General features: G+C 54.9%; 1 protein-coding gene across 1 annotated transcript; it reads right to left on the bottom strand.

The window, feature by feature from the left end:
* Window positions 1-3,836: 3,836 nt before the first annotated feature.
* On the bottom strand, window positions 3,837-18,019 carry RGS14 (regulator of G protein signaling 14). Its single transcript, XM_068980197.1, has 15 exons — window positions 17,902-18,019; window positions 10,290-10,311; window positions 9,922-10,100; window positions 9,488-9,580; window positions 9,256-9,399; window positions 8,730-8,873; window positions 8,511-8,613; window positions 8,063-8,175; window positions 7,406-7,609; window positions 5,619-5,695; window positions 5,238-5,364; window positions 5,079-5,160; window positions 4,926-4,972; window positions 4,737-4,851; window positions 3,837-4,468 (listed from the first exon to the last, which is right to left on the bottom strand). Exons 1-15 carry the CDS (start codon window positions 17,944-17,946, stop codon window positions 4,266-4,268), a joined length of 1,698 nt encoding a protein of 565 aa, XP_068836298.1. The 5' UTR covers window positions 17,947-18,019; the 3' UTR covers window positions 3,837-4,265.
* Window positions 18,020-21,011: the final 2,992 nt, after the last annotated feature.

Below are 21,011 nucleotides of genomic sequence, written 5' to 3'. Positions count from 1 at the left end.
GGACGTCTGTAGGAGAGTGGGCTTGGCTTGCAGAATATTCCAACTTTGGGAAGATATCCCATCTCTCACCTGGTGTCCCCACCTCTCTATCCCAGGGCATGTGGAAGAATGCCACAAGGGAGAAGCTCCAGTCCCTGGGAAGTATGAGAATGTTCTGCAGCTGATCAGGGAAGGGACAAAGCTTGCCTCTCTGCCTCCATGTCTGGCCACAGATTGTGAGCCTGGTGCTATGTGGTCCCCTGCCCAGCACCCCCACTGCCCTGCTGCCCTGAATTCCTCACTGGGACTAGATCTGTGGGCTGAGGCATTATCTGTCAGTCCACTAGGCCAAGCAGACACAGCAGTGACGAAGATGGACAAGATTCCTGCTGACATATATCATTCTGTCAGCAAAGTATAAATAAGTAAACAAGGTCATTACAGAGTGGGCTGAGTGCTGTGAGGGAAGGAAAATGGATAAATTGGTAGAGAACAAAGTTGGGAAGCACGTGGGCTTTCTCTGCTGGACTGGTGGTTAAGACTCTGCGCTCCCAATGCATGGGGCCTGGGTTCAACCCCTGATCAGGGAACCAGATCCCACATGCCACAACTAAGACCTGGTGCAGCCAAAAAGGAAACACACACACACACACACACACACACACACACACACACACACACACACACACACACAGTTGGGAAGCACTTCATATGGACTCTCAGTCTGTTCAGACAGCTCTAACAAAAAAACCCAGCAACTGGGGGGCTTGTAAACCACAAACATTTATTTCTCACAGTTCTAGAGGTCGGAAGTCCAAGATCAGGGTGCAAATATGGTGGTTTTCTGGCGAGGACCTCTTCCAGGTCGTAGACAGCCAAATTCCTGTGTCCTCGTATGGTGGAAGGGGTCAGGGAGCTCTCTGGGATCGCACTGTAAGGGCACAAGGGCACTAATCTCACTCACGAGGACTCCATTCTCATGACCTAATCACCTCCCAAAACCCCACCTCCACATACTATCACCTTGGGGATTGGGATTTCAACACATGAATTCAGGGAGACATAAATGTTTAGACCATAGCACAATGTGGTCAGGAAGCCTCTTCTGAGGTGTGTAAGCTGAGACCTACAGTGAAGAGGGACATCTATGGTTGTAAGTCTTAGAAATTCACTCAGAGTCACGAGCACACACACGAGCATTGGCTTGCCTAATGAGCAAGTCTAGGAGTGGATGGGTGAATTTAGGAGTTTAGATACTTTTCATCAAGAATCGCCATCCATCAGACCTGCTTTCTTGTGCTGGTTTCATTTGCACGCATGTTCTCTCCCTGAATGTCTTTTCTGCAAATCCCCCAAAGGACAGTAGAAAATGACCAGGATTGGGATTCTGATTGGGGTCAGAGGATCATTCCTGAACCACACTCAGTAGCCAAGCCTGGCTCATGAGACGACCCCAACAGCCAAACAAAATGGGCTGAGGGGGCAGAGGGCTAAAGGCCCCAAGAAGAAGGCCTGCACCCACCTTCTAGAGCTGTGGTTCAGTCACTCAGTCATATCCAACTCATGCACTGCAGCACGCCGGGCTTCCCTGTCCTTCACCATCTCCCAGAGTTTGCTCAAACTCACGTCCATTGAGTCTTTATGCCATCCAACCATCTTGTCCTCTGTCCTCTTCTCCTCCTTCCTTCAATCTTTCCCAGCATCAGGGTCTTTTCCAGTGAGTCAGCCCTTCACATCAGGTGGCCAAAGTATTGGAGCTTCACCTTCAGCATCAGTCCTCCCAATGAATATGCCAGGTTGATTTTCTTTAGGATTGACTGGTTTGATCTCCTTGCATCCAGGGGATTCTCAAGAGTCTTATCCAACAGTTCAAAAGCATCAATTCTTCAGCACTCAGACTTCTTTATGGTCCAACTTTCACATCCATATATGACTACTGGAAAGTGAAGAGGAACTGAAGAGCCTCTTGATGAAGGTGAAAGAGGAGAGTGAAAATACTGTTTTAAAACTCAACATTCAAAAGACTAAGATCATGGCATCCAACTTCTAGAGAAAGGCCAGCAAACCCCACTCATCTCTCCCAGGAATTTCAAGGGTAAAAAGTCAGTTACAAGATAGGGGGCAGGTATGGGGAGCCCCTGGCAGAGGGTAAAGAACTGGAGCGGGGAAGAGAGCTCAGCCTTTTTGAGGTAGTCAGGAGTGCGCCTCGCTCCTCCCGGTGCCTTTTCAAGGCTCCTTTGTCTCCTTGTTTCTCTATCACAGACACTGGGATTGAGTCTGGCTTCTCTGCCTGAAGGCTGGGGCTCTCCTTCCTGGGTTCTCCCTGATTCCAGATTATAGGAGGCTAAACAGACATGATGATTAAATATGATACCTGGCCCTAGACTAAACCCTATATTAGAGGGGAAAATGCTGTAAGAGACCTTATTAGTTCATCTTATAAACTGGAATACAGAATGTAGATTAGATAAAAGTATCTGTCAATTTCATGTTGATAACTACTGTGGCAAGTAAGAGAATATCCTTATTCTTCAGAAGTACACACTAGAGTTTTGGACATAACTTACCCTCAAAAGTGCTAAAAAAAAAAAAAAGAGCACTCACACACACATGGATACACACTCAGAGCAAATGTTAGAACAAACAGGTATATGGCTGCTCCTTGTACTATTTTTATTTTAGTAACTTTTTACAAATTTGAAATTGCTTTAATAAAAAGTCAAATTAAAGTATGCCAGTGGAAAAAGAGACAGGATTCCCTTTATTTGCAGATGATATCGAATGTCTATAAAGCCCTAAGAGGAGCTAGTTAAAAACAAAAACAAATAGAAACAACCCCACCCAGAATTAATAAGAGAACTTGGCTGTATACAAGATAAATATATAACAATCAATCTCAGATTATTCTCCATTATATATTATTATAAGGTTTGAATATAGTTCCCTGTGTTATACAGTAAATCTTTGTTGCTTATCTATCTTAAGTAGCTTGTACCTGTTAATCCCATTCTCATAATTTATCTCATAATCTGAAACAAAACAAGACGGAATCACTCTTAGTTTGTGTTCTCTTCATGATAATTCAAGTTATATAGTCATGACTTCTCTTCTGTATGTTTGCTATACATTATACTTAAAACAGAATCACTTTCCTGTACACCTGAAACTAATATAATATTATCAATCAACCATACTTCAATTAAAAAAGAGTGTGTTTCTCCCCAAAAGAATCACAGAATGTTAAAAGGGAGCATTGCTTCTCCTCCTGGGTGGGCTCTGGGCTTCCCCGGCTGCCTGGAGACAGGGAAGACCAAAGAGCCAAAGCAGGTAGGGCCAGAACCTGCCCTTGCCACCACAGCTTCAGGGAATCCAAAGGAGCCCACTGCCATGTCTACAGAGACATGTTCAGTCTCCACTAGAAAGGAGTTGAGTGACCAGACACTGTACTCAGATTCAGAGACCTAGGAACAGCACAAGGGCGCCGGGCAGAGGCACAGCTCCCCAGAGGGCCTACCCCTCCCTCCCCTTTCCCCTCTCTCCCCTTCCTCCCTCCCCCACTTCCTCTGTCCCTCCCTCCCTCTCTCTGGCTGTCTCTGCCTCTCACACTCACACCCTAAGCTCCGTGCAATCAGGAAGAGAGGCTCTGACAACAGGAAGTCAGGGGGTACATCCTGAGGCCCCCAAGAACTTCCTGGCACTGACCTTAGTGACAAAGGCAATGCAATTTTGGGGTGGGGGCGGCGCACAGTGTAGACTGGTACACAAGGAAGACACCTCATGGCAGAATAATAATAATTATTATAATAACAATATCATACATCCAGGACAAACCCAGCTGCCCCAAGCCAACTGCACAGTCCAAGTCTCTGGGTAGAGGGAGGGGCTGCCTGCCTGCACCCTCAGGCCTTACTCAGACTAACTACTGGAAGAAGGGCCAGCCCCTCCTCCTGATCCCTGCTGAGGCTTGGAATGCGGTGGGGAGGCTGGCACTGCCAATGCCGCCCCTCTGCACTCGGCACATCTGCACTGGGGGCTAGGCCCACCTCCCCCTGATGGCCTGGCAGCGAGGGATGGATGAGCAAGCCCCTTAAGGGACCAAGTGGTGGCAGCTGTGGGGTGTCACTCCTCTGAGTCTCCGCTCTACCCCTCCCACCTCTTCCTGCGGGCCTGCCCGTGGCGGGAAGGGGCCAGGGACACTCATGGCACAGACAGGGCATGCAGAGCGGGCCCATGGCATGCTTGGCCCGCCAGGTGCCATGCAGCCAGCCTGGACTGTTGGGTTGCTGTCAGAGGGCAGAGTGGACAGTGGAGTCCGAGGCGCTCCCCTTGGGCTGGGCTGCTGATTCCACTTGTGGTGGAGGCTGCTGGGAGTTGGGTCCTTGGGCAGGCAGCTGCAGAAATTCTGGAAGCACTAGGTCCTCTTTGCGCAGAAGGCCCCTCTGGTCATGGGCTCCACAGCTCTGCACTCGGTTCAGCAGCTCCACCAGGCCTGGGGGTGGTGGCAGAGTCAAGGGGCCCATGGGTGCAGACCTACTTATGCTGGCCCACCACAGACCCACTGTCCTTACTATGGGCACAGCCTCCCTAAACCCAGCACTAATGCTCCCTTCCTGCCCTTCTGGTCCCTCAATCCCAGGGGTCACTGTTCCAACCCAGTGACATCCAGGCCCCTGCCTCAGCTCCAGGCTCTCTGAGGCCACCCTCCCTCAATGGTCCTCAGCCATTCTGGTCCCTAGCCGCCACCATGCCCAACGTACCTTCAATGTCACAGGTCTGCCGCTTTCCAGTGATACTACTGGGCACTTGGGCCAGCGAGTTCAGGGACGATGGAGGGAGGTTGGTGGCCTTGTCCTGGATTCTAGGCGGTCCACCCTGTGAGAACGTGAGGTTGGAGCCATAACCAGGAGGGGAGACTGGTTATGGAGGGCACCCAGCCCCTGGCTCACCTGGCTGTGGCAGGGGGGTATGTCGCCAGCCTCAGGGATCTTCACACCTGCAGCAGAGAGCGCCACAATTCCTGTTTGCCTCCTGCCTGGACCCCCTTCCTCTTGGGCCAGAGGTATTCTGGAGGACCAAGCCATGGGGCCAACATCCCTTACCTGGGAGAGTGTCCAAAACCAACCTCTGGGAGGCCACCGAACTCACTAGTTTCTCCAGATCCAGCGGCTGCTTCTCGCCTGGCTGAAGGCACAGGTCAGTAGCCCGCGGGACAGGCCGCCCTCCCCGCTGCGCCCCGGTCCCTCGGCCCCGCGGCTTACCAGGCGTAACGCCACCTGCTGCGGGCTCAGGCCGTGCTTTGTGAGGATGGGCTGCAGCGCCTCCTGCAGCCGCTTGGTGGGCTTGGCCGAGATCCGCACCAGGCGCTCCAGCGCCGACACCTCGAGCCTGCGAGGGACCCTAGCGCTGCGGAAGGGTGGAGAGCCCGCCGCGCCTCTCCCCCAACCCACCAGGGACTGGCCGAGAGGGGGTGGAGCCTGCACTGGGGCGGTGGGACCGATGGGAGGAGGTGGGGCCTTAGCCTAGGAGGCGGGGTTAGTACAGGGGCCGGACTTGGCAGGACAACAGCAGCCCGAACTGGGACCCCAGTGAGTGCTGGGACCCTCGGCTGAGGTGTGATTACTCGAGGGTGATTCACTTACTCGAGGGTGATTCTGTTCTCCAGCCGCACTTCCTGGTCTGCCAGCACGGTGCAGTCCTGATCCAGGACTAGGGCCTTCTACAAACGGAGAAGGGCAGAGTCGCAGAATTCCTTCTCCTTCCCCCTCCCCCACTCCCAGGTCATTCTCACGTCCTTCCATGATCACTATGGAGGCTCCCTAAGGGTCAGAGGGAAGGGCTGATGGTCGGGTGTGCCATAGAGATGCGGACAGAGTAAGAGATCAGGCTGGATCAGAGCCTAGAGTGGCCCAGACCAGGGAAAAGAGTGGCAAGAATGCTGGAAAGACTTGGAAAAGGAGCAGAGTTATGGGAAACATGCAGGTGAGGTAAGCAGGATATAGTAATGGGGCTGCTTGGTTAAAAGGGCCAGCTTAAGGGCTGGAAGAAACTACCTCTTCCTGAGCCAGGCGAGGATCTGCCCCCTGGACAGCTGCCCTTTGTCCCTCAGGCATGTGAAACTTAACCGGGCCAGCTGGACGCATTTCCTCCCTCACTACCCACCTTTGGTCAGCCACCCAGGCCTTGTCTTTATTTTTTTACCCTTGTCCACTTCTCTCCATTCCCACCTACTAAGAACACTTCTTGTTTCCTCACTGCAAAAAAAAAAAAAGAGCTCTTCCCTCCAAGACACCTGTGAAGCCAGAAGGATGTGAAGTATCTTACCCAGTGCCTGACACACAGTAGGTACATAAAAGTAGTGGTAGTGATCACCACCTGGCGACCTGCACCAGCCAAGGGCTGGGAGGCAGCCTCTCCCAGGGAATAGGCCTGTGTTGTCTGCAGGGACAGGTGGAGTGTGGGTGGGGAAGTTATATTTAGCAGACATGAGAACCCATCTGGGTTGTGGAGGCTGCCTGGGTGGCCAAGACAATGGGCAGAGTTTCTCCCACTGTGGCCCTCACACTCCTGTGCTCCAGGCCTCTGAATGTGCCCAGCACTTCTTAGATCCCCCTCTGCCTGAATGTCCTCCCCTCACAGCTCTTGTCAGGCAAACTCTTCCTCATTAACCACCACCTGTTCCCTGAAGCCTCCTGGGACCACCTAGAAATGCCTATCTTGCCCCAGAAACTCTCTGGAGGGTCAGCTCCTCCTCCCTGATCACATTCTGCCTGGCTCACCTCCCATCTTTGGACCTGGAGGAACCTGGGTCCCTCTGCTCACACACCTGGCAGGGCCTTAGGACTGTCTACTGGGTGAATGATATTCTGACAGTTCTCCCTGGGATATAGCATCCTTCCTTTAGATTCCCCCTTAGTGGACGGATTAGTTTATGTTTAAAGCTATGCTAGTTTGTACCTAAAGGAAAATTTTTCATAAGCTGGATGAAGTTGGGCTTTCCTGGAGGGAGTGAGGGGTCTCCAAATGGCCATTTCAGGAATGGGCAGTCTGAAGTCTGGGGGTGACAGGGAAAAACCCAGCTCCAGCAGTGGAGTCTCTTCATATCACATTCATATCACAGTCTCTGGATATGAATGAAGCTGGAAACCAGGATGGGAATGGGATGAGGACAGGATTTTTGTGGGATAAGAGTAGATATCTGAATTTGAGTGAGGAATTGGTGCTGGATTGATTTGAAGTTGGGCATGGGGCTGAAGGTTGTAGTGAGGGCTGGAGTCAGGAAGGGGGTAGAAATGGGGGATGGGTTAAAGTTAGAGATGGAATTGGTGTTGGGGTCATGGCTGAGCAGAGACAGGAATGGAGGTGGGGGGGCGGGCGCGGTTCAGGATCAGGAAGGGATTTAGAGTTGGAGACCAGGCCAGGTTCACACCTGCTCATTGCCCACCAGGTAGACCTTGATGTCAGGTAGAGAGAGGCCTCGTTTTTCACAGATGCCTGCCAGCATGTCACGGATGGTGAGGCCGGGTCGGGCCAGGGCCAAGGAGGCTGTGCCATCAGGCAAGTATACGCAGCAGTACTTCCCTGGTCGGCTTTCATTCTCACCTTCTGAGCTCCCAAGGCTCTTCCGGTGGCTCTGATCCAGAGCAGATGTCAAGGGAAGTGTACACATGCAAGGACACAAAGACAGGTACACGGTAAGCTCACTGGGGCACAAACAGGCACACACGTGCCCAAGGGCACACTTGCAGGCAGGCAGGATACATCCTCCCATGGGAATACACGTATACTCACCCAAGCCTATGGGCACCCCAGGGACCGGTCTACCCACTGACTGCTACACACACGCTCTATACACCTGGTCACCCAAACATGCACACACAGGCTGAAGAGTTCACCCATAATATGCATGGGGCCCAAAGCAGTGAGGACAAGAAGAAAGTAAGGAGGCTGAGTTATTGGCCATATGGATCAAGTAGGGGATGAAGTGGGGCTGGTGGCCCCACTTCAATGAATGATGATGGCCACTCAAAGGGGTAGGAGTCAGTGACCTGGGCCCACACCTCGTCTCCCCTAAAAGTTGGCTTACCTCAGATTTGCTGCTGGCAAAGGCAAGGTAGCCCAGGTCCAGACTGGCGGAGGAGTTGAGCGATCCCTGGGACTCACGGCGCAAGGTTGAGTTGGCCGCCCCGCCGGCTAGTTCTAGAGGAGAGGAAGACTGAGCAGGACAGGGCCCCTCTCCTCGCCCCTCTGCTGAGGCCTTTCCGCACTCATGTGGACTCTGCTGGAGCCCTTTTTCAGGGGTCTAATGGTGTTTGGGTTCCCGGAGGCTTCGCTACTGACGGGGGCTTCGCAAACTTCTGGGCTCTAGGAACCACCAGGGGAACGTGGCGGGGTGGAGGTTGGGGGGGTCCACAGGGCCCTGCATTTCGATTTTCACTGACTTAGACTGCAAGACCAGTAGGAGGAAGGGGGTGTTCTCCAGAATTGCCCAGATTCCTGCCCTCGCTATCTCTGCGGCCCGCTTCTGCCCTCACCCCTGCGGAAGGACTTGCGGAGCGGGCGGCCCTCAGCAGGTGGCAGCTGCCCCAGCTCCTCCACGCCCAGCGGCAGCGACTTCCCGGGCTTCAGCTTCGGCTTCTGCAAGACACACGGAAGGCAATGGCACTGGGCGGGGCGCCAGCCCGCAGGCCGACCTTGGGCGACCCCCGCAGATATGTACCGGGACACCGCCCCCCACAACCCCGCGTGAGCACCTTTCTCGTGGTGTCGGGGCTGCCGGGGCTCCAGGAGCCAGGTTCCCGCAGGGGGCGACCCTCGGCCTCCGCCAGGAGGCACTCGCGGTACAGAGGGGATTTGACGAAGCGCGCATAGCTGTCGAATTTCATCAAGTTGAAGATCTGCGGAGGCGGCGCCGGGCGGTGAGCTGCGGAGAGCGCTCGGCTAGCCGCCGAGAGCGCTCAGCGAGCTGCCAAGGTTCCAGACCCGGCCCTGGGGCTTGGGTGCATCCCCAACTTTGGGGGCGAGCCCCGAGCTCCTCCTTGCCCCAGGCGCCGCCTCCCAGCCCCTTCTTCACAGTAGACTCTCGTCTTCCCTCTGACCCGCGCCCTGCCGCTACCTTTAGCGGAGTCCCAGCGTCCAGATTTGCTCTCTTTCCCACCCCACCCCCACCATCTCTGCCGCTCAGGCTCCGCCCCTGGATCTGGCCCCGCCTCCGCTCCGCCCAGCTCCCTTCAGAGGCGACGCCCTTTACCCCAGGCCCCGCCCCCTGGAATAGTGTACCTGAAGCTGCTGGGCCCGGAACATGTCCGGTCGCGGCTCTGCCAGCACTTCCTCGCCGAGCCAGGCCTGCCGGTCGATGTTCACGGGGCTGAGCGCCTGGCTGGACAGGAACTCTTGGTAGATGTTACGGGCCTCCTGAGCTAACTGGGGCAGGGACGGACAGGAGAAGGTCAGGGGCATAGCTCAGGGCTTGGTCCCATCTCTCGCAGCCTCAGCTCCCCCTTCACCCCACCTGCTGGGTGTCGCTGGCCGGGATTTTCTGGAAGCGCTCGCAGGCCTTCCAGAAAGTCACATTCTCAGCACTGAACTCCTTCTTCAGGAACTCCTGGGGATGGGGAGAAGGAGGAGGCAGGTGGAGACCCAGAGACCTAGTCAGGGGGTGTGGTCAAAGAGATTGGGATAGAAAGAGGGCCCAGAGGCTAAGCCAAACAGACAGATGGGATCAGATCCAGAGGCATATAGAGGAAAAAAAGAGGCAGAGAGAAGGAAACTTCCCAGTTGGGAGAAGAGCAATGAGTGCCAAAGAAAGGCTGGATGAGGAAGCCGACAGAGAAGTCCAAGTCTGGCCAGCCTGGAACTCCAGCCATGCCCTCTCCCATGTCCCCCCGCCCTTCCCCCCATGGTGGCCGCTGCCATCCACCCTCCCTATCCCACCCCAGGGCTTACAGTGAAGTAAGCCAGGCCCAGTGGGTCCTGTAGCAGCCGCTCGAAGGACAGGCCCCAGCTGGCCACAGGCTGCTCCTCGGTGGGGAAGGGGCTGCTGGGGCCACTGGGGAGGCTGTGGATGCTGAGGGAGCTGCCTCGGCCCTCGCCCTGGCCCTGGGGCCCAGTCGTGCTGCTCAGCTCTGCAGGGGGATGGACAGGTACAGGTGAGCCTTGCGGCCTTCCCCAGCCGCTGGCCCAATCCCATCTCAGGTACTTTCCCTGGAAAGACAGCAAATGGCAGGGGTATCCCCACCTTTTCTCCACATATACCCCCCCTCAACCCCCATCCCCAAATCCAGCCAGGCTTTCTCTCTATACTTGACACTTACCTCCATCGGAGACAGCCAGAACCTACAAGAAACCCAAGGCAGAAAGTCAGAGTAGAGCCCTGGGGGGATTCTCAAGGGACAGTTTGAGGCCCAGCCCCTGGGACTAGAGCTGTGTTCTCATCTGCCTGGAGGGCCACGCTGTGCATCCTCAGCCGGGTCACTGCCTGCTCATGGTTTTGCTCAGGCTGCCCTGGGCTCCTCTTCCACCATGTGCCAACCACCTTGTGTGCTAGGACTTATGCCAGATACCCTCCAGTCACTCCCAGTAGACCTCTAGCTCCCACTGGGTGAGCCTGGATGTTGAGCATGGTGGGTAGGAGCATAAAGTTTGAATCTTGTTTCTGTTACTTACTAGCTGTGTGACTTTGGGCAAGTTACTTGTTTGTCTCCATCTGTAAGTGAGGGGGGAATGATAATAATAGTGACTTACTTCCTGTGCCTGCCGTGGGGGTCAAATCAGCTTAATATATTTCCAGTGTCTACAACAGGGACCAGCATGTGCAAATGATATATCGATGTTGGCTGTTTTCTTTGAGAAAGGAGAGATTACCTGTGTAACTGATGATCTCCTTATTGTTAACTGTTTCTTCTTGGAAACACCCTACCTTGGACAGGGCATGGGGTTCTATTTTATAGTACAGAGCAGTGGTTCTCAAATTTTCGTGTGCATTAGAATGATGGAGGGGCACCTCTGGAGCTTCAGGTTCTCCCAGGAGGTGTTGGTGTGGATGGTTATGAGCCTCACCTGGAGTAGCTACAGAGTTCAATCCCATCCTCTGTGTCCCCTCCCTCACTCCCCACCCTGGGTGCACAATTCTGACTTCTCTGGGAATCCCAACCATTAGTGAAACAGAAAAACCCTCCTTTCAAAATGACTCTTGCAGTGGTTTCCCTTGGTCTTCCTACCTTCCTAGCAGCTCCTCCAGCTTCCTCATTATCTATACATGTAAGGCGGCCTTTACCCTTCTCTGACTCTGTTCTGGGCCCTTTCTCCCTCTCACATCTCCCCAGCTTCAAACACACATATAGCCAACTTCCTGCTGACATCTCCACCCAAATGCCCCGTAAGCCCTTCCAGCTCAGCCAGTCCCAAATGGAAGCCACTTCCTGCTGCCACCAGCGCAGGGCCAGGAGCCAGCTTCTCTGTGTCTGGTTTTCCTCCCATCACTGGGGTTTGACTGATCCCCAGTTCCTTCCTGCCTCGGCCCTGCAGCATTTTCACCAGGTCCTGTTACAGGAGCTTTCACCCGTCCCTTCACTCTATCCCTACTGGAAACAAGTCTGCAGATGTCTTCTTCCCAGGAAGCCTCCCCCTGCCCTCCTGGCTGGAAAACCCCTCTCTGTCTCCCACTTCTACCTGGGAGCACCCGGGTCACACATCTGTGGGCCAGAGCTGGCCTGCAAACAGGTAGGATGTTATTAATATCAGAATGGCTTTTTTTTTTTACTTAAAAGGGGTTTCCCACATTGAAGAGTTAGGCATTTTACATGACACCTGGTTTCTGCCCCGGCTACCCTGAGCTTCTTCCCAGCATGGCAACCCTGGCTATTCCTGAGCAACAACTGGTTCCTCTAGAAGGAGTTCACACTCTCCTCAGAGGACTCTGGGGCCAGTTTGATGCATTTCTGTTATTTACGGAAGCAGGTCCCAGACAACCTGAGTTCCAATTTGTGCTTTGTGACCTTGGGCAGATACTTCACCCCTCTGTCCCTTGTATTCTCTGTACGTGCTAAGTCGCTCAGTCATGTCCAACTCTGTGCGACCCCATGGACTGTAGCCCGCCAGGCTCCTCTGTCCATGGGACTCTTCAGGCAAGAATGCTGGAGTGGGTTGTCATGCCCTCCTCTAGGGTATCTTCCAGACCCAGGGATTGAACCCTTGTGTCTTAAATCTCCTGTGGGGAAGGTAGGTTCTTTACCACTAGTGCCACCAGACGGGTCAAATAATGATGCTGACTTCAAAGGCTTGCTGTAATTAAAGAAATTAAATATACATAGAGAGAACTCAGAGCACCACCTGGCATGTGGTAAATATTCAAGGAGCAAAACTATTATTGTTGTTGCACTATATTGGTATCTGACTCTGCTTCAGCTTTCGGCTTTGCCAAGCCCTGCTGGAGAGGGAAAAGCACAGGTGCTGGGTCTGTTGGACCCAGATTCAAATCCTAGCCCTGTCTTCTAGTTTTACCACCTTGGTCCCTCCCTGAGCCTGTCTCCAAGCTGGAGTGCGGGGATAAGACGTTGATGAGGAGGAAGGAAAGCTTGTGCAGAGGGAAGGGGGCGTGGAACCAAGCCGTGCGCCCTCACCTGGCCACCCCAGCCCTCGCCCAGCTGCCTCTGCGCTCTCCCATCTGACAGCTTCATCAGAATTCTCCCCTGGGGCTGCAGGACAAACTCCTGGGGGGTGTGAAGGGGACAAGCTGAAGCTCAAGATTCCTTCCAGCTGTTCTTTCCCTTTCCTGGCAGCTGCCCTCATGGGCGGGGCTTCCCAGGTGGCACTGCTGCTAAGTTGCTTCAGTCCTCGCTCCTCCGTCCATGGGATTTTCCAGGCAAGAGTACTGGAGTGGGTTGCCATTGCCTTCTCCTATAACAGAGTCATGATGTCCAGCCGGTCTCCCTCCTGGGCTGGGCTGTGCTGCCTCCTTCGGGGCTTGGAGTGCCCACTGCGGGGTGGGCAGGAGCCAGCACGTGAGGAGGCAGGATGCAGGTTGAGGGAGCTCACTAATTTAAAACAATGGAGGCTGCCTAAGCTCCCCCTGCCCTCCCTGCTCTCAGTCTCCTCAGCTGGCTGCTCCGTGTTTTCCTTCTCTTTTTCGATCAACCGGATCTCTTCGTTGATGGTGTCCAGCTGCTCCTGCAGCATCACAGTCAGACTCTCGGCATCAGCCTGCCCGCTGGGCGACAGCTGAGTGGCTGAGCTGAAGAGGGTGACCCTGTCGCCCTCGCTGTCAGACACGCCCTCGTCACTCTCGAACGCCTGGGCCACGTGTCGGCCAGCAGGCTGGCTTGCTGCGCGCGCTCCCAGTCCTGCTCCTTCAGGGTCTGCACCTCGGACGACTCTGCCAGCCAGCCTTTCTAGGCACTAGTGGTAAAGAAATCGCCTACCAGTGCAGGAGACCTAAGAGGCACGAGTTCGATCCCTGGGTGGGGAAGATCCTCTGGAGGAGGGCATGGCAACCCACTCCAGTATTCTTGCCTGGAGAATCCCATAGACAGAGGAGCCTGGCAGGCTACAATCCATAGGATAGCAAAGAGTCAGACCCAACTGAAACGAGCACAGACTCGCGCCCTCATGGACACCTGCCTGCCCCGAGTTCTTCTTCCCCAGGCTGCTCTGTGGCTGTTTCCAGCCTTGGTCACCAGGTCAGGTCTCCAGGAACCAGCCTGACTTTCCCCTCCTCATCCACAGTGGCCATCTGGCCCTCCCTCCTCCCACACCAAACACCCACCGGCCTCTCTCTGGCCCACCCTTCAACCTGGACTCAGCCTCTCCCTTGCTCAGTGCTCTCCACTGCACTCTCCCCTGGTTGGAGGGGTGGGGTGGCAGAGTAGCAGGATGCTCATGGGCGAGCCAGGACCCCAGAGAAGGCAGAGGGACCTGGGCTGGCTTACACTTGTGTTTGTTTTGTTCTTTACATCTTGTTGGATGGATTGTGTCTTTAGGTGGGGCTGGCTCCCAGGTCCTCTTCTGGTCCCACTCCATCTGGGAGGCAGAGCAGTTGCTGGGTTACAGCGGAAGCTCTGCCGGGGCCTGACTAATGACCCTCTTCAGCCTCCCCCATGGCCTCCCCCTCACCTCCACCCTCTGCTTTTTCAGACTTTTATTTTCCCCACACCCCTTCACACTCCTGCTTCCTGCTTTGCCGTTTCCTCTGCCTGGTATCTGCTCCTGCTCCCGCCTGCAGTCTCTGCCTGCTGAGATTGGTTATCCCTAAACACCAGCTGCCCTGATCCCCTGTCCAGTGCACGCTGCCCGTTTATGTCTGGACCTCTCCCCTTCCATCCTGTAGCTCCTGGAAGGCAGGCCTGTACTACAGGAGAGAATTGGCCTGAACTCCCCCCATAAGGAGCACTAGCCGAAGTGCTCCCGAGCAGCCATCGGGGCCCACATAGCCCTCCTCTGCCCTTGCAGGAGGCACTGGCACCCCTCCATCAGGGATGCTGTGGCTCTGGACCCCCCATCTCTGTGCCCTACAGTTCTTCCTGGCCCTCTCTTGCCCCACTAGATGTTAACCCATAGAGCTGGGGCTGAGACAGGAGGTGGCAGGGAGTGGGGACGGAGTCCAATTCCAGATCCACCATTCCAGGGCAAGTCATTTCCCTTCTCTGGGCCTCAGTTTCCCCCTGGGTAGTCTGGCACTCAGCACTCGCATCCTCCAGGGTTGCCAGGAAGGGATGTGGTGCAGCAAGGAGAGTGGCTGCTGCTGCTCCTCAGGGCTCTGACCTGTCCAGGCTCCTGGGCCTGGGGAAGTTGTGCTGAGCCAGGCTGGCCTTGCCCCACCCTGGCCTGCCTGAGGAGAAGTGGTGAGTGAATGGGAGAAAAGGGGAAGAAGGGATGAGGAAGGGTGTGGTGGCCAGTGGCACCCCTGAGCCATGATGTGGGCTCAGTTTGCCATAGGTTTTTCCTTGGAAATGGGTGCTGGGGGAGTCGCTGGTGCCTGAGAATACCCAGGTGAGAGTGGCCCAATGTTTCCTGTGCTCTCTCCGACAGCAATGGCACAGAGCCACGTTCTCCCTCCATCCTCACCCGGGGTGGTAGGTACTGTGGCTTCCATTTTACAGATGAAACCCAAAGAAACTACACAGCTAGGGAGCGCCCGAGTTGAAATTAGAGCCCCAGTGTGCCTGCCTCAGGAGCCTGAGGTCTCTCCTCCACAGAGTTTCCTCCCTGCGTGCACAGGAGACACACCAGGGAGATGAGAGGCCCAGGGCCTCTCAGCCCCTGGGGTGTAGTTGGGCAAAGTTGATTGGGGTAAAGAGCTCAGGGGCTCCTGGATGAACTCTGCCCTATGGAGGGGGTCAGACTTCAAAAGGAAGGCTGATTTACTGAGCAAATTCTGAACTAGGCCCTCTATACCGTCATCTCATTTCATCCTGGCTTGGGGTGACTAGGCCCCAAGATCTTCTCTGGGAAGACCCACGGCTGCCCGGCTCTGCAGCCTGAGTCAGCCCTGTGGAGCTGACCCCTAGCCCTGAGCTGGATTCCAAGGTGCAGTGGGCTCTGCCTTGCAGGTCTTCCCCACCAGGGAGACTGGGTGCCCTGAGAGTGACGAGACTCAGTAACTCCAGGCTTTAGGCTCGCCAGCCCTCAGGCCTTATCCCTGTTTCCCCGAGTCTAGGCATTTCCCCAAGCTACTCCCCGCTCTGGCTGGCACGTCCTTTCAGGACACATTCCACACCAACGATGCATGAAACGACTGGAAAAGTTGGTTCTCCCTCCTAAGTCCTCCTCAAGCTTTCTCCCTTCCTGACCCACGCTCTTACCCAAGCCTGCATTTTACCCCAGCATTTGTGCTCATGCCTTCTGTACTTTGCCAGATCAGGAGCTGTTTGAAGGCAGGGGCTAGGGCAATGGGCCTGGGTCCTGATGCCTGGGGCAGGGCCAACACTGAGCAGGCCCGAAGGAGGGGCTGTGAACGAATGTGTGAGTGAACAAGTGAAGCAGCAGCTGGGACTGTGTGAAGGCCTCTCTGGGAGGGGGCTGGGAGCCATCTCTAAGTGACAGGTTGCATTGCAACCGCCTGACAAGCTGAGTGGCAGAAAGACGAGGCTGACAATTGAAGCTGCCTCAGGAGGGAATGACAGGTGGGGGTGGCGGCAGGGGGAGATAGGGGCGGACCGAGCCAGGCAATTCTGGGAGGCGGAGGAGTCCTGGCATCGAGTCAGATAGGCCAGGTTCACAGGCAGGTCCCTCTACCTGCCAGCTGCTCTTAGCACGTCATGTCCTCCTCTGAACCTCCCTCAGGAAGTAACTCATGGAAGGAGGCTGACAGCTGGACTACATCTGTGGATATCTGAATCTGATGCCTGCCTATCCCTCTCCATCTCAGCTAAGCATGGCTGCAGAAGCCTGCCTGAGGGCCAGAGAGTAGCCACTCACTGATCTCTGACCTCGGGATGCCAAGAGGTAGCACAGAGAGTCTGGATGGAGTTGGGGAAGGGCAGAGATAAATCAGAATATGAAAGTTTCTGAGAGGAGCTGGGGTGTCCATGGACTTTAAGAAGCTATGGGTTGACATATGATGGGCAGAAGCTGGGTGTCTCAGCCCCTCGGCTGCCCTGCAATCCGGGGCACTGCTCAGACGCATCAAGTCAGCTACCTCTGGGGTGGGTATGGGAGTGGGCATGTGTCTCCTTGGTGTGGATGCCCTGGGAGGCGTGAGCCAAGCCCCTTGCCTCCAGGGAGTGTGAGGCCCCTGTGTGCTCAAACTTTCCAAGTTAGGTTGATGGTAGATAGTGAGGCGGGGGACTGGACCAGCCTGGAGGGGTCTGCCTCTCTCCTGCCCAACAAAGTTATGCTGGAGGAAGAGGTGCGGAGACAGGTCTTGAGAATTAGTAGAAGGAGTAGGAGTGGGGAGTAGCTCAGCTTCTTGGTGAGGCAGGAGATCCTTGAAGAGGAGGTGAGAATGAGGGGAGGCATTGGGCTGACATTTAATGGAGACTCCCCAGTGGGTCAAGAACCTCAGATTCATTATTCCACTTAATCATCTCAAGTGGAGGAAACTGAGGGTCACTCCCTAGTCAAGGACAACAGAGCTGAGATGAGATGAGAACCCAGGTCTCTGTGGACAGTACTAGGCTGGGTCTGGGTCAGAGACAAGGACACTGTCTGGACTTTTTGGAGTTTTTAGGAGGAGCTGCGTCTCTGCCAAGTGGGCTGGTGTCCAGGGGAAGAGACGAGAAGCCCAGCACAGCCTGTCCCATCTGCTGAATGAATAAAGAAGCCACCTCTCCAAGGGCATCTCTAACCTGGACGCCAAGCCACCAGAGGATTTAAGGGGTGGGGCAGTAGCAACAGCCAGGGCCATCCCAGGGCTCAGCTACCCCCACCCTTCCTGGCAGCCCAGGAATAGAACAGACAGGAGCTGCAGGGACCTAGCCTGATCCTGCTGACCCACTCCAGGCTGCCGAAGGGCTGCTAGCTGTGGCAGGAAGCCTCTGGAGCAGGTCTCGGTGGAGGGTGGTGACCCCATAGGAGCTGCCCCTCATCTGATCATGGGCATCAGGATACCAGGTGAGGGAGGGGGCTGAGGCTAAGTGAGGTATGGGGGTTCAGGACCTCGTGGGGGTATACAGGGGCCAAAGGGCATGCCAAGTCTGCCTGCGCCCCTAGGAAGCCGGCAGCCCCAGATGGTGCCTAAGTAGCAGGTGAGAGAGCAGTGGGGCCTGGGCCAGAAGCCTCTGGCTACTCTCCTGTGGTCTCATCCCCAAGGTGGCCCCAGGTCCCCATCAGAGCCATCTGGAAGGTCCTAGGAGGAGGGCACTAGGTTCCACCACCTGCTGCTGTCTGTCCACAACTTCTCTAGCCCAGTCCTGCCGGGTGTGCCTGCTGGGCTCCACCCTGGGTGTGCCTACCCCCTCCCTGTGGGCCTGCCCCGGAGCCCACACTCACCATGCGTCCGTTGGGGACACCCAGGTGCTTGGGCTTCCCTGGCATGCCGCTGCTCTTCACGGGTCCCCGCCGCGGGGGACACCCACCATGGGGACTGCGGGCAGCTCCGGTCAGAGCTTGCACGATGACGGGCAGATGACAGAGAGAACCCAGGTCTGCTCCTGCGGGCCCTCACATCCTGAAACACCAGCTCACTACCTCTTTTCTCTGCCACAGGAAGTGTCTCTATAGAAACCGAACCACAGAAAGAAGCAAGGTCTAAGAGAGCGAATGTTTCTTCCTACACACACACACACACACACACACACACACACACGCAGGCGCGCGCACACATTCACGCGCACACACACATGCCGCCAACGCACCCTTGGCAGTGCCCCACGCAGGCACCAACACACAGCAGAGGCCTCTGTGTGCCCAGAGAGGAGCTCAGCCCAGTCTGGCCCATCTGCGGAGTTCCAAGGGCACGTCTGGGCATGCAGAAGTACATGTTCACACACCTGGGCACCTTCATACAAGCTGCAGGGGCTCCCGTGTACACCAGGACATATGTACTGTGATCTGAGTGTCCATGTGCGTCTTCACTTGGCACACACCTATCCCACCTCTGTGTGCCGGACGTGTGCACACGCAGCGCCTTTCCCCCTGCAGCTGTATACGCAGTTACCACCTCTGTCCTGAGACATCTCCAGGCTGTCCTTCCTGGGTCTGTTCCTGTGTGTGCAGAGAAACAGCTGCATCACAGGCATAGTCATGCACACACAGACCCTCAGGTGTGTGGGGCAGAGACTCACCTGGAATATCTGGGCGTTCAGTCATGTGAATGCACAGTCCCTTGGACGTGTGTGTGTGACAGTCACCCATGTGCACAGGCACCTGTGAATTCAGGCACCCCAGTGACAGACACATACAACCAGGTATGCACACACTCACCCACCTGGGCAGGGAACAGGTCAGGTCCCTAAAGACACCTGTGCATTCAAGTCACATGAGAGTCCCACCTTCATGTAGTATCGTCGACTGAAAAGGGCACCCTGCCTCCATGGCCTGGCCCAGTCCCAGATGAACTCAGGCCCTTCAGAGTCTTTAGTTGGCCTCTTTTTCATATGTGCATGTATCCAGAATGGGACTTGTATTTTACCTCAGTGTGGGCTTACTTGGGACTTTCCTGGTGGCTCATCAGCAAAGAATCTGCCTGCAATGCAGGAGACCGCCTGCAACACAGGAGATGGTTTTAATCCCGGGGTCAGAAAGCTCCCCTGGGGAAGGAAATGGCAACCCACTCCAGTTTGCTAGCCTAGGAAATCCCATGGACACAGGAGTCTGGCAGGTCGCAGTCCATGGGGTTGCAAGAGTTGGACACAACTTAGTGACAAAGCCACCATCATGGGTTTACTTGGGGCTTCCATGGTGGCTCATCGGGAAAGAATCTGCCTGCAATGCAGGAGATGCGGGTTCTATCCTCGGCTTGGGAAGATCCCCTGGAGGAGGGCATGGCAACTCACTCCAGTAGTTTTGCCTGGAGAATCCCATTGACAGAGGAGCCTGGCGGGCTGCAGACCGTGGGGTTGCAGAGTCTGACACGACTGAAGCAGCTGAGCATGTACACACACATGAGCTTATTTAGAGCTCTCAAGTCACTTGCCACTCCAGTTTGGGCCCCTCTTTCTACAGCGATAAGGTGACACCCCATCTTTCATATTATACCCTCTGCTCCATTGCCCCCTGCTAGGGCCATGACTCTTCACGACAAATGTATGTTCTCTTCTTTGGCACACAGCTGTACTTCAGTTTCCCAGGCTCCCTCACAGGCAGGTGTGGCCATGTGCTCACTAGTTCCCATCAACTGAATGTGAGTGGAGTGAAGTGTGACAAGGCTTTTAAGTCCTAGGTGTCTTCCACATTCTTTCCTTTCTCTTTAACTGACTGTATACAGAAGACGATGAGGCCCTAGGGGCTTGTGGAACCACAAGAAGGAAGGGACCTAGGTCTCCACATTGATGCAAGAAAGCAAGCCACCAGTCAACCAGGAACACCAGCTTTGGACGGTTCAGAGAGAGAGAGAGAGAGACCAACTTCCTTGAGCTGTTATACACATGAGGTGTATTTGCTATAGTAGCTAGCATTATCCTAGTGAATACACCTCTTTGCCCAGTTCTAACTCACTTCTTTCTAGACAGCTTGCTCTAGAAAGGCCACCAGGTTGTTGTGGCTCAGGCACTAAGTTGTGTCCAACCCTTTGCAGCCCCATTGGACTGCAGCGTGCCAGGCGTCCCTGTCCTTCACTAACTCCTGGAGTTTGTTCAATGCTCAATCTCATGTCTATTGAGTCGATGATGCTACCCAACCATCTCATCTTCTGTTGCCCCCTCTCTGCCTTTAGTAAGTCATACTTGGTGTGTGTATTGGAAGTTGCATTTGGAGCATTGTCAGTGGTGGTCTTAAGGTCTGTGACAGTGTCAATATATCTGTGACAGGGTGTGGTAGGGTGTGTGATGTGAGTGGCGGCCACCTGCCTGTCCGCTGTGCCATGGATCTGGGCCTAGCTTCATAAGGCTTTAAAATTTACAAAGTCTTCCCCCAACATGACCTCCTTCAATCCTCACAACCTGCCTGTGAATGATGCTCATTGAATAATTTTGTAGTCAGGAAACTGAGATTCAGAAGTGAGTTGCTGGGCTTCCCTGGTGGTCTAGTGATTAAGAATCCACCTGCCAATGCAGGGGGTGTGGGTTTGATCCCTGGTCCAGGAAGATCCCACATGCTAAGCAACTAAGCCCATGCATCACAATTACTGAGCCCACATACAGCAACTGCTGAAGCCCAAGTGCCCTAGAGCCTGAGTAACAAGGGAAGCCACTGAAATGAGAAGCCAATGGTTTGCAACAAAGAGTAGCCCCTGCTCAACACAACTAGAGAAAGCCCGCATGAAGCAAGGTTACACATCAAGTTAGAGCTCTGCTGAGCTGTGGATATGTGTGCTTGAGGCACTAGGAGCTGGCCCTGGGCCTCCACTGGTCTAGATTCCAACAGCTCATCTTCTTCCCCACAGACGTAAGCACCCAGGTTCTGCCTGGAACCCCCACCTCCCCGCAAGCACACCCCGCCTT

This window comes from Capricornis sumatraensis, chromosome 9 (genome assembly GCF_032405125.1).
Source record: "Capricornis sumatraensis isolate serow.1 chromosome 9, serow.2, whole genome shotgun sequence".
Lineage (NCBI taxonomy): Eukaryota > Metazoa > Chordata > Mammalia > Artiodactyla > Bovidae > Capricornis > Capricornis sumatraensis.
This window is presented reverse-complemented; position numbering and strand designations above follow the sequence as displayed.